Source organism: Bos mutus, chromosome 2 (genome assembly GCF_027580195.1).
Source record: "Bos mutus isolate GX-2022 chromosome 2, NWIPB_WYAK_1.1, whole genome shotgun sequence".
NCBI lineage: Eukaryota > Metazoa > Chordata > Mammalia > Artiodactyla > Bovidae > Bos > Bos mutus.
The window spans coordinates 62,745,050-62,763,552 of NC_091618.1; the positions used below are offsets into that span (position 1 = coordinate 62,745,050).

Below are 18,503 nucleotides of genomic sequence, written 5' to 3' on the forward strand. Positions count from 1 at the left end.
CATGGACACAATCCATGGGGTCGCAAAGAGTCGGACATGACTGAGTGACTTTCACTTTCAAGGATTCTTTTAATGTCCCTGGCAATTCTCAGTTGTAACTCAAGACTTTCTTCAAATTTAGACCAACTTATCTGATCTTTTCTTGAATACTTTCTTGGGACAAGTGATGTTTAAGTAACAGTTTTTCGGCCTGGCTCCCTTGAATTATTTGTAGGGAGGGAAGGTGATGGTTTTGTTCTTAGGCTCTTCCGTCTCTCTCAGTGTACTTTGCAAACATCTGAAGGGCACTCTATTGTACACTGCATTATCCCAGGAGGATTTTTGCCTTATTCTGTGTTTTGCTGTGCTAGATGTCTCCATGGACAAGAGCTGATGTCATTTTTCTGTAAGGGACAGATATTTCTTACTTTCTGAAGTGCTTTTAGGTGTTCATCTGGAAGTGTGACTCATCTTTATAAGATCTGCTTTTGTTGTAAAACTCCCAGAGTCTGCATCTAGAAGAGTTTGGTTGTGCAAGCAAATTCCTGGGTTAGATGGAAGGGTGTCAGGAGTGCATTGGTGGATCTGACTTTGAGTCATTCTCTACTCTGGGGTTTCATTTTTACAGGTTTCAGATACTGGTAAGCAAAATCCAGCCTTGTACAGTCGTGTGCTTCGCTCCTTTAAAATTTGTCTGTAACACTAGCTTTCTTTTCATTTATTTGTACATTTGAGACCAGTAACAACCAAACTACTTTTTTCCATCTTCAAGGTATGAAAGTTATTTTTCCACGTCCATTACCTCATGCATCATCACTGGTTGTCACTCTTTGAGTTCTTGCATTCTCGTGGTTGCTGTTTTCCCACTGCACTGGCTCTTATTGAGTGCTGATGTCATGTGTTTGGGGCCAGATCTGACGAGGAAGATGTGTAATTAAGTTGTCCGGTGGTGGTGCTCTAACAAAAGATGTCTCCTTATTATTCCAAATCACCTAAAGAAACTATAATTATATCTTATTCTGTGAATTATTAGAAGTAATTTTTACCCATACCCCAATTTTATGTGTGTGCCTCAATTTAAGGAATAAAATATTTTTGATCTATAGCATGCTGGACTATGATACTGAAAACCTGAACTCTGAAGAAATCTATAGTTCTTTGCGTGGAGTGACAGAAGCCATTGAAAAGTTTAGTTTTCGAAGCCAAGAGGATCTGAATGAGCCCATTAAAAGAGATGGCAGAAAGGACTGCGATATTGTGAGTATCCGCAGGCTGACAGAGGGAGGGCTGTGTATAGTCACCACCTGGAGCGGTAGGGACCTCTGTGTCCATCCAGGGATAATCCTGAACACTGAGCACTGGGATTACTGAACCCCAACGTTATTTTTATCTCATAGTTAGAATAGTATGATTTTAAGAGGCCCAGGGCAGCTTTGTGAAATTGCAGTGTAGCCCGCAGCTATCTTGTGAAGAATGTTAAATGCCCTTTTTCTCAGTTGGCTTCCATTATCCTGGACATGTTTATGTTCCTCTGATGTGATAAAAACAGTGCGCCTGCACCCGACGCCAGTGTGGTGCTCCAGGAGCTGCAGTCTCCTGTAGAGGCAGGCAGGGTGGCAGCAAACTGTCCTGGGGGAGGAGCGATCAGGGCCAGTCTGGGTGCTCCGGATGAATCTGCAGAGGAGATGATGTCACCTTCTGAGCATGAAGACTGCGAGGTGCTTGTCGTAGTCCTAGAGAAGTCTGTGAGGAGGCAGGAGAATGGGGGTGGACACAGGAGGATGTCCCCTGGGGGGTGGCGGCAGTGAACATGGCGGGCGTGCCCTGGATGGGGGAGAAGGAGCTGCACAGGCTTCTCTGGAGTTGACTGAAGAATCTCTGAAGGATTTTTAACCAGGGAAGTGGCATGGTCACACATACATTTTAGAAGGATTGCTGAGACCCTAAGATGGAACATGACTCCAGAGGAAGTTGAGTTGGGTAGCTCATGAGCAGAAATAGAAGAGCCAGAGTCTCTGGCAAGGACTGTTGAGGACATGCTGCTGCAATTCAGTGAGATAATATGGGGGGTGGGAACATGATGAAACGTTGACGCAAACAGCCATTAGGCTTTCAGACATACCAGTCTGGCGTTGAGGCTGGTGATTTGGGCTGGTGGTGGAGGTTTGAGAGACATTGACTAGTTGCCTGCTGGTAACTAAAGAAAAGCAAGTGAAGTCAGCCAAGTGGAAGGAAGGACAAAATCCTAAGGAGCATCAACACTAAGGGAAAGACAGAAGAAAAGGAGTCAAGAAGGACCAAAGATTAGCGGAGGGGAGTGTGGCATCATGGGATATGAGGGGAACTTTCAGGAAGGACATCCAGCCAAAAGGGTATCAAATTGATATAATGTACCAAGTTAAGAAAGTTAGATTTTGTTGTTAAACGTGATTAGTATTAGGAGTTTTTCACTTTCTTTTTTTATTGTCTGAAGTTTTTAAAACCCTTTTATAAATAATTTTTTCATTATATTAATAATGTATGTTTTACTTTTAAAAGAGAGTTACAAAGAGACAAAAATTATCTGGGACTTCTCTGGTGGAACAGTGGCTAACACTCCGTGCTGCCAGTGCAGGGGGCCTGGGTTCAATCCCTGGTCAGGGAATGAGACCCCGCATGCCACAACTAAGACCTGGCACAGCTAAAATAAAATAATTTTTTAAAAAAATTATCTATGAAACATCTTATACCACGAGAAAACTCCTGTTCAGTCTTCTGTGCATATATTTATAAATTCTTTTTTATCTTAATTATGTTAGGACAAGATCTTTTGGGCAGGGTGTGTAAGAACCAGTGCATCCTAGCATTGGTTCTACCAGGTGTATATCTAAAGGAATTGAAAGCAAAAACATGAACAGATATTTGTGCACCAGTGTTCAGAATGATGTTAGTCATAGTAGCACAAAGGTGGAAGCAATCCAAGTATCCATCAACAAATAAATGGATAAACAAAATGCAATATGTACTGCAGTATTGTTCAGCCATAAAAAGGAACATAATACTATGTATGTGTTAGAACATGAATGGACCTTGAAAACGTCTTGCTAAGTGAAATAAGCCAGATAGAGAAAGACAAATACCGTGTGATTCCACTTACATGAGGTGTCCCTAGAGTAGTCAAATTCATAAAGACAGACAGTAGAACAGAGACTACAGGGCTGGAAGGGCCAGGGAGTTATTAATGGTAACAGAGTTTTGGTTGGGTAAGATGAAAAAAGTTTTGCCCAAAATATGACACAGTGGTAATGCTTACACACCATTGTGAATGTATTTAATGTTACTAAGTTAGACACTTAATGAATTAACTAATTTAAATGATTTGACATATATGTCATATATACATACACACACAGTTTTTGTGTGGTTTTTTTTACTACAATTAAAAAAAAATCCACAAATGCATAGGCATAAAATGAGAGAGATGTATCTTACCGACAAGCACAAATAAAAATTTTGCCATAGGAATCACCAGTGGGGTGTGGCTGCCTGGAAATGTTTCCTCCACTGTTCTGTAGTCACACGTCTGACTTGAGGAAAGTGACCATTTTGCTCTTTCCACTGCAGTCAGCCACACTTTCTCTGCTAACCTGTAAAGGGTGCCGGATAGGCCAGCGTACTCAGAAGAAGGGACCCCCTGAGAATGGAGCCGGTCAGAAACATGACACAAGGGCCAGGGGACCAGAGCTTTAATTAGTTTTAGACAAAACTCAGAAATATATTAGGAAAACATTTTCAGAAAATATTAAAGAACTGTTCTTTGACCAGCATAAAGACCAGCTCTGAGAGTCAGAAACACCTGAGGGAAGAGCTATCTGCCTGGGGGATGCTGAGTTCTCTGTAGGTAGAGATCTCATCACTGTAGGGAATATATCAGGGGACTCGCGGGTGGTGGCACTCTAATAACAGTGGGGTCGTGCACAGCCCCTAGCCCATGGCCGTTTGCTATGCCCTGCTACCTGTACCCCGTTACCAGGCAGCACTTACTGCGAGGCCGCTAATGGTTGCTGAGCCATTGGTCAGTGCTACAGTAGGCCCCTCCCCCAAGCAAGGAACTGTCAATGAGTGACCTTCAGTGGCCCATTCAGCCAGTGGTCAGCGGAATGGTAATGGGCAGGTGGAGAGTGGATTCCGGCCTTCCCCGTCCAGGGCTGTCCAGCTCACCTGGCCGTGAGGTGAGCTAGAGAGTGGGGGCACCCAGGGGACATGCTGGGGACTGTGTCCTGCAGGGCTCCAGAGCCCTTACCAAGGCCACCCACTGGCTTGAGGCAGCCATGAACCTCTCCCCATCCCCGCCTCTGTGACCTGATGCCAGTGGACATCTGTATAGGACGCAGTCTGTAGGACCTGGGCCCCAGCATCTGGGCGACCTGAGGGGCTTCAGGGCCAGTTGGGTCCTCGGCACCTGGCTCCCTCAGTGATGACAGCTGGACAGAGTCTGAGGACCTCGGCCTGAGGGAGCCGCCAGCTGAGTTCTGTCTCTTAGCAGGATCTGGACCTCAGAGGATGAAAGTTGTCCCTTGGGACCTCACCCTTTTTTGTCAGAACAGAGAATAAGGAACTAAGGGAACTAAGCTAGGGAACTAAGGGAACAGGGAACTAAGAGTTAGAATGTTTGAACTAAAGATGCTGCATGCCACAACTAGGACCCGATGCGGCCAAATAAATAAATATTAAATTAAAAAACAAAAAACCAATAACATTCACTTGGTGGAGATTTACAGGAACATCATTACATGACCTGATCTCAAGAAAAAGGATTTAACCCCAACAAGTTTGCAATAACTAACCACGCCCCTCCCTCATCTTCCCTAGAAAAGAGATTTGCTGAAAGCTTTGGGAAGTCTCAGGGGTTTTTAAGGCAGGAGCCACCCATCTCCTTGCTTGGCCCTGCGGTAAACCTTTCTCTGCTCCAGACCCTAACATTTTGGTGGTGTTTGGCCTCACTGTACATCAGGTACACAGACCTGCATTTTGGTAATAGTCTCCAGAGGGTCATCAGGGGAGCATCCATCCATGGTGGTATGTCAGGGTGTCAGTGAGAGAAAACTCTTCCTGGTGGTGGTAAAAGTATTCCACTGGGGTGTTGGCCTCTGAGGTTCCTTGAGAACTGGGGGTTTCAGGTATACAGCTTGCCTTCTCCAGGGGCTCCTCAGAAGTTCATGGCGCTAATCTCAAAAATATTTGTCGAATTAGTCATCCAGTACCAAGGAAAACAGACATTCTGTGTGAACTAAGGAATGGTTAGATGAAAACATAAGTATGTTCTGTCCCTTTGGAGGTCACTTAGGAGTTAGATATTTACAAATGGAAACACTAACAACTGTACTTGTATCAGCAGCCAGATTTCAAGTGAGAAATCTCTGGCTCTGCTAATTCTTGTGAAGATTTAGACAAAGGAACTGAGAGTGTGCTGTGCCCCAGGTATCCCGTGACGGTGGCATCGCCTCCCCTGCCACCGAGGGCCGGGGCAGCAGCGAGGTGGTGGAAGGAGGCCGGACGGCTCTGGACAACAAGACCTCCCTCCTCAACACCCAGCCCCCTCGCGCCTTCCCAGGGCCACGGGCGCGTGACTACAGCCCCTACCCCTACTCGGACACCATCAGCGCCTATGACAAGACAGCCCTGAAGGAGGCCGTGTTCGACGACGACATGGAGCAACTGCGAGATGGTGAGTCTCTCCCAGCTTGATGCCCCTGGCAGGATAGCTCTGGGCACACACAGCATGTGGGATGGAGCAGAGAGGCCTGCCTTGCTCTGCTCGTCTGAGGTCCTGTCGTGTGCCCAGGAGCAGGGGGCACATGGAGGGCCTATGGGGAAGGCTTTGTGAAGAATCAGGCCTCAAGCTGGTGGTGATGAGCACGGGCATAGGCAATGGGGACACTGACCGTTTGGCTTCTGGTGGGCATGTCCCCATCCTGGGCTGTGGCCAGACGTCCCAGAGCCCTGCAAGGAGACTGCCTGCTGGTCTCTCGCGTTACTGGACCTGCGGTTGGGGAAGGGATCTAATGTGCCCTGGGGCCCTGCTGGCTATGTGCTGGCTGCTGAGATAGAGGGATCCTTCCCATTGTTCCAAGTAGGAAACTGAGGTTCAGAAAGGTAGAGTTACTTGCCCCAAGTAGAACATACTTGATACAGAACAGAACTGCTCTGGGTATTTTTCTGACTCTTGTGTTAAGACCATTATTGAGTAACAAGTGAGTGAGTATGTGTTGGTAGGATAGTCATTTTACTTAGAACCTAACTTTTCCTTTTTTCACCTCACTGTCATGTTCATATGTTTTAGTTAATTTTAATTAGTTTTTTAAAGTTTTATATATGTATACTTTGTTTCCAAGCCTGTTATTTTATGTTGTTTTTCAATTTTGAATGAAGACTTCAGTTAGAACCTTAAATCAGAATTCTAAGCAGTTAGCATTCAGCGAAGGCCTACTGTGTGTCAAGAAGGGTGTGGCTTGCCAAAGACACAGAAATGAGACACAGCCCCTGGCCCCAGAGCTTAATGCCTTTCCCCTTTCCTTTAAGGGGAAACCGACCCATTGTGGTGGCAGACATAGAGGAGAGGGCTGTGTTACCAGTGGATGCTGAATTGGAGGGGAGGGGAGCAGGAAAGGAAGAAAACGGTGCTGTCCGTGTGCCAAGCAGTGATGGGAACACTGTCTGAAAGCACAGGTAGCTTCAGGGACGTGAGAGTGTGGCCCCTTGGCCTGTGGATTGCTACTCACTGGTGGGGAGCAGCTCAATCTACCCAGCTGTCTGCTGGGCAGGAGGCTAGCAGTGGAGGGCTTATTTGGATTTGTACTTTCTGGGAGCTGTGGACCTTTTCCCCTCATTACTCATAGGATTGATACAGTGTTTAACTTACCCAGTTGTCAGTCTTATTTAAGACAGACGAGACGAGGATGTCGGCTATAGTTATCCACCAACTGTACACTTAAAGGCTTAAAGGAAAAGGTGGGATAGCAGGGGAGAGACGAGAGGGTTCGTTAAGACATCAACTTCCTTGGTGTTTGTTCTTCAGTCTTAGAAGGTTAGAAGCTTAAGAAGAGTACAAGTTTAGGTTTCTAATGGTTTGTCTTTGTGTTTCATCCATTCTATTTAAAGTGAGTATTTAAGTGTATTGAGGTCTCTTAAAAAAACATGTAAAGAGAAAGGATATGTTCCTCTGCTGTACAGACCATGGTCAAGTCCCGACAGGCGTTACACTGCATGATGTCGGCAGACCTTGCGGTCTGTGAATAGCTAGTCTGTGGGTTGCCTGGACGCTGTGATCCATGTGTGTTTACGCTCTGGACACTGAAGCAGGGAATGAATATTGACGAATCAGATGTGGTGGTGGAGGGCCTTGAGGAAACTGTGCTAAGGGGCTCTGAGGGTAGTGAGGGTGTCCCTGCTGGAGCCTGGCTGAGGCCAGGTGCAGGGAGTAGAGCTGGGAAGAAGACAGTCCAGGAGGGGTTTTGGGGGGTTTTTCCTGTTTGTCTGAAATAGGAGGGTAAAAAAGTCAGGCCGAGTAGAGAGAGGCACTGCCCGTTGGTCCCTGCGTCCTAGATGCCTCTTTTCACGTCTGTTTTCACCATTGAGCTGGTGAGGGTACCTGCTGAGGGTGTAGAGTGAGGCCAGTGCCACAGGGCGTGGTGTGGGCCAGTGGGGACCTCCCAGAGGCTGGAGAGCAGGGCGGGGTCCTGTTAACAGGGCTGAGCATCTGTCTTGTGTCCCCCAAGTGCCCATTGACCACTCGGACCTGGTGGCAGACCTCCTGAAGGAGCTGTCCAACCACAACGAGCGGGTGGAGGAGCGGAAGGGCGCATTGCTGGAGTTGCTCAAGATCACGCGTGAGGACAGCCTGGGCGTCTGGGAGGAGCACTTCAAGACCATCCTGCTGTTGCTGCTCGAGACACTCGGGGACAAGGATGTGAGCTGCCCGCCTTCCTGTCTGTCCTGGAGCCACGGCTCCCCTCCACTCTGTGCCACGCCTCCCGTCCTGGGGCCCCGGCTCCCCTCCACTCTGTGCCATGCCTTCCGTCCCGGGGCCCCGGCTCCCCTCCACTCTCTGTGCCACGCCTCTCATCCCAGGGCCCTGGCTCCTCTCCACTCTCTGTGCTATGCTTCCTGTTGACACCCAGACAGTTCTCAGGTTTTCTGAGCCTCGGTTAGTAAGGTGGTGTTCTTACTGGAGACAAGCCCTGTCCTAGCTTCAATGCGGGGTTTTCTGTAATAGGGTTTGTAGTCGTTGAGGGAAACTTGTTCCTGCTTCAGGTCACTTTCACAAAATGTCTTAAGACTTTGTTAATGTAGAATGTGAAGTTGTTTTTTTTTTTTTAATAATGGGATTTTTTTCTTAGGGGTTTTCTTTATGGTTCTATGCAGTTGAGAAATGAGACGTTTGTTTTTGGAAGACCCACTAAATGCTGCCTTCCCTGGGGCTCCCTCTTGGTTCACCGTTGCATGTGTTAGTGGTTCCAGCAACAGATTCCAAAAGCAGAGATTATAACTATTTTCTGTTACCCTCCATTGTTATTTTTAAAATAGAAAGCCTTCTCCACACTGTGACATTTGAACATGACGAACTAGGCGTTTGCACCCGGCCTGGTTTGTCATCTGCATGTGGTACCTCTTAGATGACCCTTCCAGGGGTGAGCACCCTGATCAGAGGCCACCTCCCCTCCACCCACCCCGACCCAGTGTGGCTGCTCTCTTGTGTGGCAGCAGGAATGACTGTTGAGACTTCCCTGAATTAACCTCTAGAAGTAAGAATCGATCTCTGTGCTCTGGGCTTCGTGTAGGCCAGCAGAAACACAAGTGCAGTAAGTGTGGTGAGCAGCTCAGGGACAGGACCAGGCAGATTTCGAGGAAGTTGGCCATGGCCGAGGGTCGAGGTCATGCCAGGGTCACATTGATGGTGACTTTAATGGAAGGCAGGTGAGCATAGGCTGGTGAATGTCATAATGACTCCACTGGCTCTCTGCTGCTTAGATTGAGTGGTTTGGCGTAGGGCGAATAAAGGTGGAAGGACGGTGATGAAAGATCTGTCTTCGTTTTTCTTAAAACAAAGTACGTATTGGCTCCTGGAGTCCTTGTACTGGTTGGGCTTTGTCGGGAGAGGGGCAATGTCAGGGAAAGGGCAGGGGATGGTGTGTGAGCGTGTGGCTTGTACAGGTGAGTGACAGGGAATCAGGATGTACCGTTTGGCTCTATTTGGTGTAAACTCCATCCTCTTTTGTTGAGATTAGGCGTCTGTTTGGAATGGCTTTCCTCCAGACGCATGACTCGAGCTTTAAGCAGCTCTGCACAGGTTCCCCTCCCCCATGACCTGCTCACCTCAAAGGTCAGGAGTATCGACAGATCTCCACTGTCCTGGTAGGAAAGTCCACTGTCTGCCAGGGCAGGTTGATGAGATGTGTAGGTCCTCTTCATCTGTTCTTTTATGTATTTTACAAATATGTACCTAACTCTCAGAAACCCTGAAAAACCCTGGGAGATTGATATGAACTTAATCATCCTCATGCGGGCCTAATTTGGCTTATGTGGGAAGCCGTCCTGGGGTCTCTCTTAGGTGCTGGGTCCCAGGATGTCCCCAGAGGCACCACACCTGTCCTCATGGAGCTGGCTGTCTGGGGACCCTGTTTGCATTCAGCCTGGAATACGTATCGCAGTGCCTGCAGGTGCCAAGAAAGCCCAGGCCTGGGACCTGGTGTCGGGCCCTGCTGACCGTGTGCGCAGGGAGGCGCCGGAGCTGTTTGCTCATGTCTTCTTTCCTCTCGCCCCAGCATTCCATCCGAGCATTGGCTCTCAGAGTGTTGCGGGAAATCCTGAGAAACCAGCCAGCAAGGTTTAAAAACTACGCGGAGCTGACGATCATGAAGACACTGGAAGCCCACAAAGACTCCCACAAGGAGGTGAGCCGGGTCCAGGGTGCACACCCCTGCGTCCGTCCTGATGTCTGAGCTGCGGTGGAGAGCCAGTGCACCTGCAGGTTCCCCCAGCTGGGCTCTCAACTGCTGTCCAGCGTGCCGCGCCCTCCCCCTGCAGTCAGGACCAGGGATGCCCTCGGCCAGCCTCTCAACTCAAAGCCCCGCTTTCCTTGGTAGCTGTCATCACCTGTTGTCCCCAGGGGAGTTAGGCGAGACTGGCACGTGTGGGTGTCCCCCCTCCCCTGGCAATGCGCTCCACTCTGCAGGCTCTGGGACCTGGTAGCAGCTCTGCCTGCTCCACCAACTCCTGGATGTGAGAAACTCACTCTGCTGGGGTTCCCGCTCCTCAGGCCTGTCTCAGAACACGTGTTTCTGGGCTCGGACTTGTGTGTAGATGGTGGACAGACCACGCATTGTCCAGTCACTTGTTGAACTGTCCCGGTATCTGTTACTCCCAGTCCTTTGAGTATCGAGAGGCCACCAGAGAGTGGGGAGGTGGGTGGAGCTGTCCTAAAAGAAAATGATTTCAGTGCCACCCTTCCAGTAAAGTTCACTATGGACAGCAACCGTTTTATTTAGAGGTTTACGAAACTTGATGTGATAGATAATGGGTTTGACCCCTAAGTGAGACATAAACCACGTGGTCAGTTCAGTCTTGGCTCCTGTGTGACTCTCGTGAGCACAGTCATGGATTAAAGGAATTGTGATTAGAACAGTTCTTATATTCACAGCAAGAATCAGACCCTAAATTGTGGTGTTTTTTCTGTTCAGCAGTTACGTGACTGCTTCTGAACACAGACGGTCTGGCCTCCTCAGATTCCCGCCCGACTGCAGGCTCAGCGAGGCTGAGGCTGCTGCTCTGTCCAGGCATGTCTCCACCCAGCAGTCCTAGCAAAACACAGGGGTATAAGCGATAGGTGTGTGTGCAAACCCCTAACGTATACTTCTAATGTCTGGCTCAGTGGCCTGATGGTGATCATCATCACTCACATTTGAACAAAACACTTTGCACTTAAAATAACTCTTTTGAAACAATGTAAAGACCAGATTAGCTGCTGGCAGTCAACATAATTGTCAAGGATCAGATAAGCTGACAGTGGTCAACAGAAGTGTTCCCAGGTGAGGAAGAGGTTCCAGGAGTTCCCGTCCTTTGTCAGGTGATGCACACGTGTCAGCTTTTGGCAGAACCAAGATGCAAACTAGGCCTTGTGTCTTGTAAGGGGCAAACAGGCCCATGCTGACTTTTGTTTTAAACCATAATGGCCTCTCCTTAATGAGAATACATGATCAAAAAATGAAATAAAATGGATGATCTCTTACATGCATATGATATCAGTTGTTTTCAGTGGGGAGACATAACTGAGAATGTGGCATTAAGGTGAAGCCTTGTGTGGCAGCCCTTCTGCCCTGTGTGGCAGCCACTGGCCATCTGCTTGGGAGATGTTTGTCTTCACAGTGGCTGCCCTGATGTTAACCTTCAGAACCTGGACAGTGGACTCTGACAAGCATACATTACTGATTGCATGAGGGGTTCTTGTTTTTTTCCCCTGCAAGACAAGAGGTAGAGGAGAGAAGGTTCTCAGCTGTGAAGTCCTTTAGGTTGCCTAAGGGACACAAGCAGAAAATACCTGCTGCCTGAAGCAAATCTAGCAGCACTTGGTTGTGGGGAATTCTTGTGACCCAGGGTCTCCACGCAGCTGTCACTGATTTCCTGATAAGGCAGGTGGAGGAAACATTGTGTCCTGAAAGGAGTGCCGTTGCTGGCGGGCCTCCCTGCTTTGCATACCTGCAGACTCACCTTGACTTGCTGCCCACGTCTTTTCCCTTATGAAACTCCACGCTGTCACTTTGCCAGAAACTCCTAACTTGGGCACCTGTGTGTTTCTGTTGGCATATGAAATTAACATCACATACAGTGTGTCTCTAGTTATTATATTTTCTCACCAGTATATTCAAACATTTATTCAGACATCATTCTCATATTTATTGGAAAGGATCCAAGGTGTTTCTAGACCCAGTTACTAGTCAGACAGAGCCCGAGTTTCTTCCTGTCCAGTTGGCGCTTCCAAAGTGTGCTCATCCTGGGCCATAGCTCCTGGAAACTCCTCCATAAGAAGCTAGTTTTGTGTTCACAGGAGATGAAGGAGATGGACTGGCAGGTTAACAAGGAGCTGCTGTGAGAGACCTTGTCACCAAATATGTCCTCCCTTGGCTGCTGTGGCAGGCCCTGGCATGATGCACACTAGTTCCAGCCGTGGGCCTGTAGCAATGAAGGACTTCTTGAAATATGGTTTCTAATAGGTTGAAACATGTCATACAGCCTTTAGGGAAGATGCTTAAAGCAGGGCTGCTAAGTTGTCTTGCTTTTTTCCCATAAGCTGAGGGCTGTCTTCTCAGGGTCTTTAGCAGGAGCTGTGTGTGCAAAACACTATCACTGAAACATGCCAGGGGCTAAATCTGTCTCATCATGACTCATCCTAAGCTAACATAGACATTTTACAATAAGCAAGATAGAGGATTTGGGGACCGATTTAGAGTTTTTGTTTAAAAAGTTGGTGTCTATCAGGTTAAGTATGTTTTCATATTCCCTATTTGAATACATAGATTTCTTAAATTATCTAACTCTGTGTTTTTATCTTTTTAGTAAATAAAATTTGCTGTTGCGTTTCAACTGCTGATTAATGAAGTTGCTGTGGTTTACAGTAGTGTTAGCTTTTAGCAAACATCTACGGGCGAAGGCCTTGATAGCGACCTTTTTAAGATCCTATGCCCACTCTCTGTTTCTCAAAAAAAAAACTTTAACTTCAGTGCTTCTTATCTTAGAACTTGTAATCCATCTCTTAGGGCTGGTACCGAGTCTGTCCATCAATGATTAAGAGAGGATTTAGATCTGGTATGAGCATTGATACTATGAATGCGGTTCTGGGGTCAGTGGGAGCACGAATATAGAGATGGAAAGCTGGGTTTTCCATCCAGCATCCGGCCTCCAGCCTTGCTGTCTGTTTGGTCCCCATTGTGTAGTATGGCTGCCGCAGAATCAGATAGGGGACCTGAAAGCTCATGTCTTAACACTGTCAAACGCTGTACAGACTTTGCTTCATAAAGCTGTCTTCAGACGTCTCTGTCGTCTCAGAGGCAGACAGATGATGTACAAATTATTAATCATTTTATACACATTTAATGTAAGATAGCCGTTGCTCCCAGGCACCATGGCTTACACACGGTAGCCAGAGTGTTGAGGTCCTTGGTCAGTGTTCTGTTTGAACTTTAGAGAAGCATCAACTCTGTTTCTTTGAAAATATTCTTTTGAAATCAGTTCTAATGAGGTGAATGAAACTGGAGCCTATTATACAGAGTGAAGTAAGCCAGAAAGAAAAACCCCAATACAGTATACGTATATATATGGAATTTAGAAAGATGGTAACGATAACCCTGTATGCGAGACAGCAAAAGAGACACAGATGTATAGAACAGTCTTTTGGACTCTGTGGGAGAGGGTGAGGGTGGGATGATTTGGGAGAATGGCATTGAAACATGTATCATATCATATGTGAAACGAATCGCCAGTCCAGGTTCGATGCAGGATACAATATGCTCGGGACTGGTGCACTGGGATGATCCAGAGGGATGGTATGGGGAGGGAGGTGGGAGGGGGGTTCAGGATGGGGAACACGTGTACACCCTTGGAGAATTCATATTGATGTATGGCAAAACCACTACAATATTGTAAAGTAATTACCCTCCAATTAAAATAAATAAATTTATATTAAAAAAAAAAAGAAAATATTCTTTCGGGCCATAATATTGGCCAACACAATGTACCTTGACCATTAGGCTTTGCTTTCACTGACCTCAGCCATGGTAGTGAACATTCAATTACATTTGCCTGTTAAAAGAGAAAAATATCAGCCTCATTGTGGGGTCACCAGATCTTGTTTGCCCCACAGAAGTCTTGGTGCTTAAGGCATCAGAATCCAGCCTCAGGTGGTTTGGCTTCTTTGGGGAAGTTTGATTCTTAAATATAATATAAAACAACCACTGTTATGTCTCCTGGGGTTTAATTTTGAAATCATTTCTAGTTAATTTAATATTTTAAGTTTGCAGAGAATTAAAAAAACTAAACCAGATGACATTTTTAAAATGGAACTTTTCAGGACCTCTTGGCAAATAGGCCTGCACAAAGCAATGGTGTGTGAGAGAAAACACTTGAGAGATGAGCTGATGTTCTGCTTCAAATCCCAGTCAAAATCACTCTGACCATGGTACCAGATCCTTGGCTCTGGAATGGCGTTTAGAAGCTTCTTGGGGCAGCAGCCACGTGTCAGTGGGTTCTGGCGAACAGTGCATTGTGTGAGTGTGGAGAGATTACTTCACCTCTCTGGACCTTGGTTTTCCTAATCTGTTAGCCCAGGGAGTGGACTGCATGGTTATCTGCGTGTCATCTGGCCTCAAGATAATAGAGGCTGCTATTGAATAACAAGCCTAAACCTTCCTAGATTCCAAATCTCCAGTTTTCTTTGGGCCCAATCTTGGCATGTGGCCAGAAGCCCTATTTCCTTTGTAACTTGTAGCCTTGTAACAAAAAGACAAAACCAGAAACCTATATAGTCGTTTAAAAGGTCAAAGTTGCTGAGCCAGTCTGACACTCACAGCACAAACTCTAGTAAATGTTTTATTATTGGAGGCACAGGGGAGGGGGGTTGGGGAGTGTTTTAGACTTAAAGGAACTTATGGTTTAGTTCAGGTTAGAGCAAAGGACTCCACCAGGGGTCCAGAGAGAAGTGCACTGGGAGTTTGGGGTGGACTGGGAGGGGCGCCCAGGGAGAGCGCTGACAGCAGAGAGTCAAGCAGCGAGCCTGAGTGCGGGCCTTGGGCCGGGAGGACATGTCTGGGCTGGGTCTGCTGGACCAAAATGGCCCCAGGGATGGCCAGGACATGCCAGGCACAGTGTCCAGCCCTGAGAGATGGCAGCTGCTGCCCCACAGTTACTCAGGGCAAGGAGACACGGCCCCTCCTCTCTGGTGCATCTACCTCCGAGGAACCAGATGTGACACCTGCCCTTTACTTCCATAGCCTCAGAAAGAGTGTCTTACTGAGAGAGAACTTGTCTGGAGAAAGCAGTCAAGTGGTTTGGTGTAGGGCAAATAAAGGTGGAAGGATGATGATGAAAGATCTGTTTAACATCAGAGCCTTGGGGTCTGGAGACTCAGGTCCTCATTCTACGTTGACCAGTTGGTTAGCTGAGTAGCTGGGGATGGGTCTCAGCTCCCTGAACATCAGAAGTGCTGGCACTCAAGGTGAACTGGGGCTACAGGATGCCTGCCCCTTGTAGGACTGACATTCATGTCAAGGGAGTGAGGAGGCTAACGCTGTTCAAAACTGCAGACACGGTCCTTTTAATCCTCTTCCTCTGAAGTAGATAGACCGGTTCTGAATAGAATTGGGGTTTTCCTGTTTTATGTAAACCAGAAATTGCTGCATTTCTTGAAGTACATGTCAGAAGGGTATTGAAATTTGGGTGAATTAACTGTGGGCTGTGTTATTGGGCTCCCAGCTGGGCTCCCATATTGGCTGAATCTCTTGGTGTCCACTCTGGAGTGTCCATCACACTCCTGCATTTGAGGCCAGGAAATACCAGGAATTGATGGGTTTTGGGAGACACAGAGGAGCCTTCTGTGCGCTGCCCATCTTCAGCCTCCTTGACTCCTCCAGGGACCAGCCAGCCCAGCGTTCCTGGCATCCTCCAGGGCAGCAGACATGGCCACCTCCTGGGCGTCCAGCCCCTCTGACTCCACAGCTTTGTTCCCTGTTGGCTGTGATTCCACCCCTTGAGGTGGGACAGAGTAAGTCTCCACCTCAGAGCCTTACCACACTTGAGACAGTGTTGCCCTCAATCTGCCCCTGGAGGGGAGAGTGTGATGGCTGTGTGGTTAGAGACCGTTTCATGCAGACTCTGCCTTTTGAAATCGTGCATGTGTATTTTCAAGAGAAAATACTCACTAGGTAGGGTAGGGAGATAAAGTGTCACCATCCAAACTGATATCAGCATACTTGATTCAGGTCCCCCCCACTTCATTTTACTTATGAGGGAAACAGGTCCAGACAGTATAAGAAGCATCCCTCAGGTTCACCTCACTCATTGGTGACAGAGCTGGGTCCCCGAACTTGGACCCTGAAGCTTTTTCCTTCCCTCCCTCCCTCTGGGGCCAGGCCTGACAGACGGGGACTGGTCCCTGGCGGTGACCATCTCACCAGAGAGACAGCCTCCCCACCACGGTGGGCACACATCCCCATCATCTTCCCTGTTTTGTGAGGTCTTCCCGGCTTTCCCCAGAAGGTGGCGCCAGCGTCTCACTTAGCTTTTAAATGATTGGGACTGAACTAGGTGTACTTTGGAGAAGGAAATGGCAACGCACTCCAGTATTCTTGCCTGGAGAATCCCATGGACAGAGGAACCAGGCTTCTCTGTCCATGGGGTCGCAAGAGTCGGATACGACTTAGTGACTAAACTACTACTACTAATTAAGTGTACCTGCTTGTCGTCATTTCTGAACATTTGCTTGCTTGTTTATGTTAGCCAGTTACACTGGCGTGCCTGTAACAGAGTGCAGTCAGTCTTTGTGAACTTAAAGCATGCAGTTCAAATTGTGACAGGTTCTGTGCTCTCAAAGAAACCTTATCTTTAAGCAAACATTCATCAATATTCTGAGTAATGATCTCATTTTAAAAAAAGTTAGATAAGGAAATTATGCTTTTCCGAGGTAGACACTGTTAATTCACTGACTTTGAAAAAAAAGAATTCCTGTGTTTCTACCAAACTGCAAAAAAATCAGCAGAATTGGAACCGTTTTGGTCACTTAGGGTTGGTAATGACCCAGAAGTCTGCCTGACCCCACTCTCTCTCATCATCTTCACCCTCTCTGAGAACTCATCTTTGCCCCTTCTGGCCTCCGTGTCTACCGAAGAGTACTATCCTCCTTTCTCTCTGTTGCCTGTGTTTACTTTGCTTTCTGTTTGCTTACATTTATAATCTTTGCTTCTTATGTTACATAGACCACAGGGGTGAAACTTAAAGTTCACCGTGAGTCAGGCAGCCAGCCAGCAGCCGGGAGCTTGGCATGTAGAGGGAAGTCAAGAGCACCAACCCCTGTGCCAAAAACAGCGTCTGCCTTGGGAAACTTGCTCCAGCCTCAGTGAAAGAGGGGCCTCAGACGGACCTTGAAGTGCAGCTTCTGGCATTTTCTCTTCAGGCATTTTCAGAAAACCTATGTTTGATTAAATGCTTCCTGCAAGCAACTTCAAGAATTCCTGGAGTTTTATCAGAGGAAGTTCTCCTTGGGTTCAGGTTTCAGCTCCACATACCCGAGCTGGTCTGTTTACCAGCAGCTCCCTGCAGGTTAACTCCTGTGATCTGGATGAGAGTGAAGCTTGGAAAGGTTGGTGGGGAGGAGGAAACCCTCACGAGAGAGCCTCACTGCGAACCTGGCCGTTTATCTCCCTGTCTGGTCAGTGCCCTTTGCAACCCTGAGGTGCGCCGGGAGGTTTCTGCTTTACTCCTGTCAGGACTTAAGTGAAGCTGCCAGGACTCCATTCCCAGTCTCTCTCTCCTGCCGCCCAGCTATCTCTACTTCTTACTGGCCTCCTAAATTGCTCGACATTAGTGTTTTCCAGTTTGGGATATTATCAATGAAATCATCCAGTATTTTCTGACCCTTTCATTTTTTTCCCCCCATGTTTAAAAACTAAGACCTCAGATTTCATCAGTTAGTATTACTCAGTTTTCTGACCAGTATGTTGTGACACCTATGAACAGTGATTTCTTACAGTTGAAGGGCATTGGTGTTCCACTGCAGGGCCAGGTTAGAGAAGGGATGGACCCCTCTTCCACTATCTGCCTAGCTGTGTATCACAGGCCCGACGCTTGGCTTTCCCAAGTATGCTGTGGACGGACCACAGTCCTCAGGACACACATGAGCTGAGGAAGAAGAAGAGCACTTCATCTAGTGATTGCTGCATGATGGGGCCCTTCTAATGATATGCTGTTGTTCTCCAAACAAACCGATCACGGCAAAAACTAACCTGAACTCAAGTCTGTTTTCCAAAGGACAGATCTGTTCCCCTTTCGTTGTGTCACCCAGAATGGACCTTCTGGGCCTTGTACAGTTGATTTCTCCAAAGCCCAACTTGGTCCTCTGGAGAGGTCTTGACTTCCTCCTCATTTTCTGGGCCAGCTCCTCCATTGAAACATGTAAATGCAGATCAGCGAGGCATGCCCTGGAGCTGACTATGCCAGTGGTGAACATTTACACACATACACACACACACACACGCGCGTGCGCTGTGGGAAAATGAGTTGGACCAACATTTATTAAGCACTTAGTGCATAATGGACACTGTTGGGCATGGGGGATAGAAGATGGCTGAGATGGGAACTGACCTCCAAGGAGCCCTTAGTCTAGTCGGGGAGACAGTGTCATCAGAGCATGTAAGTGCAGTGGTCAGGGTGCACCTGGGGGCTCTGTTGAGGTGAGTGCATCCTGCCGGTCAAGTGGCGCACATAGGTGAGCACCAGTGAGA

General features: G+C 47.6%; 1 protein-coding gene across 4 annotated transcripts in view; it reads left to right on the plus strand.

Annotated features, from left to right (window-relative positions):
• Positions 1 to 18,503, plus strand: part of CLASP1 (cytoplasmic linker associated protein 1) — a 276,819-nt gene that overhangs the window by 242,587 nt on the left and 15,729 nt on the right. For all 4 annotated transcript variants that reach the window (XM_070389116.1, XM_070389124.1, XM_070389129.1 and 1 more), the window contains 4 exons: positions 1,086 to 1,236; positions 5,440 to 5,686; positions 7,737 to 7,927; positions 9,783 to 9,911. In XM_070389116.1, coding sequence (XP_070245217.1) covers positions 1,086 to 1,236; positions 5,440 to 5,686; positions 7,737 to 7,927; positions 9,783 to 9,911 — 718 coding nt within the window. The remainder of the gene's footprint in view (positions 1 to 1,085; positions 1,237 to 5,439; positions 5,687 to 7,736; positions 7,928 to 9,782; positions 9,912 to 18,503) is intronic.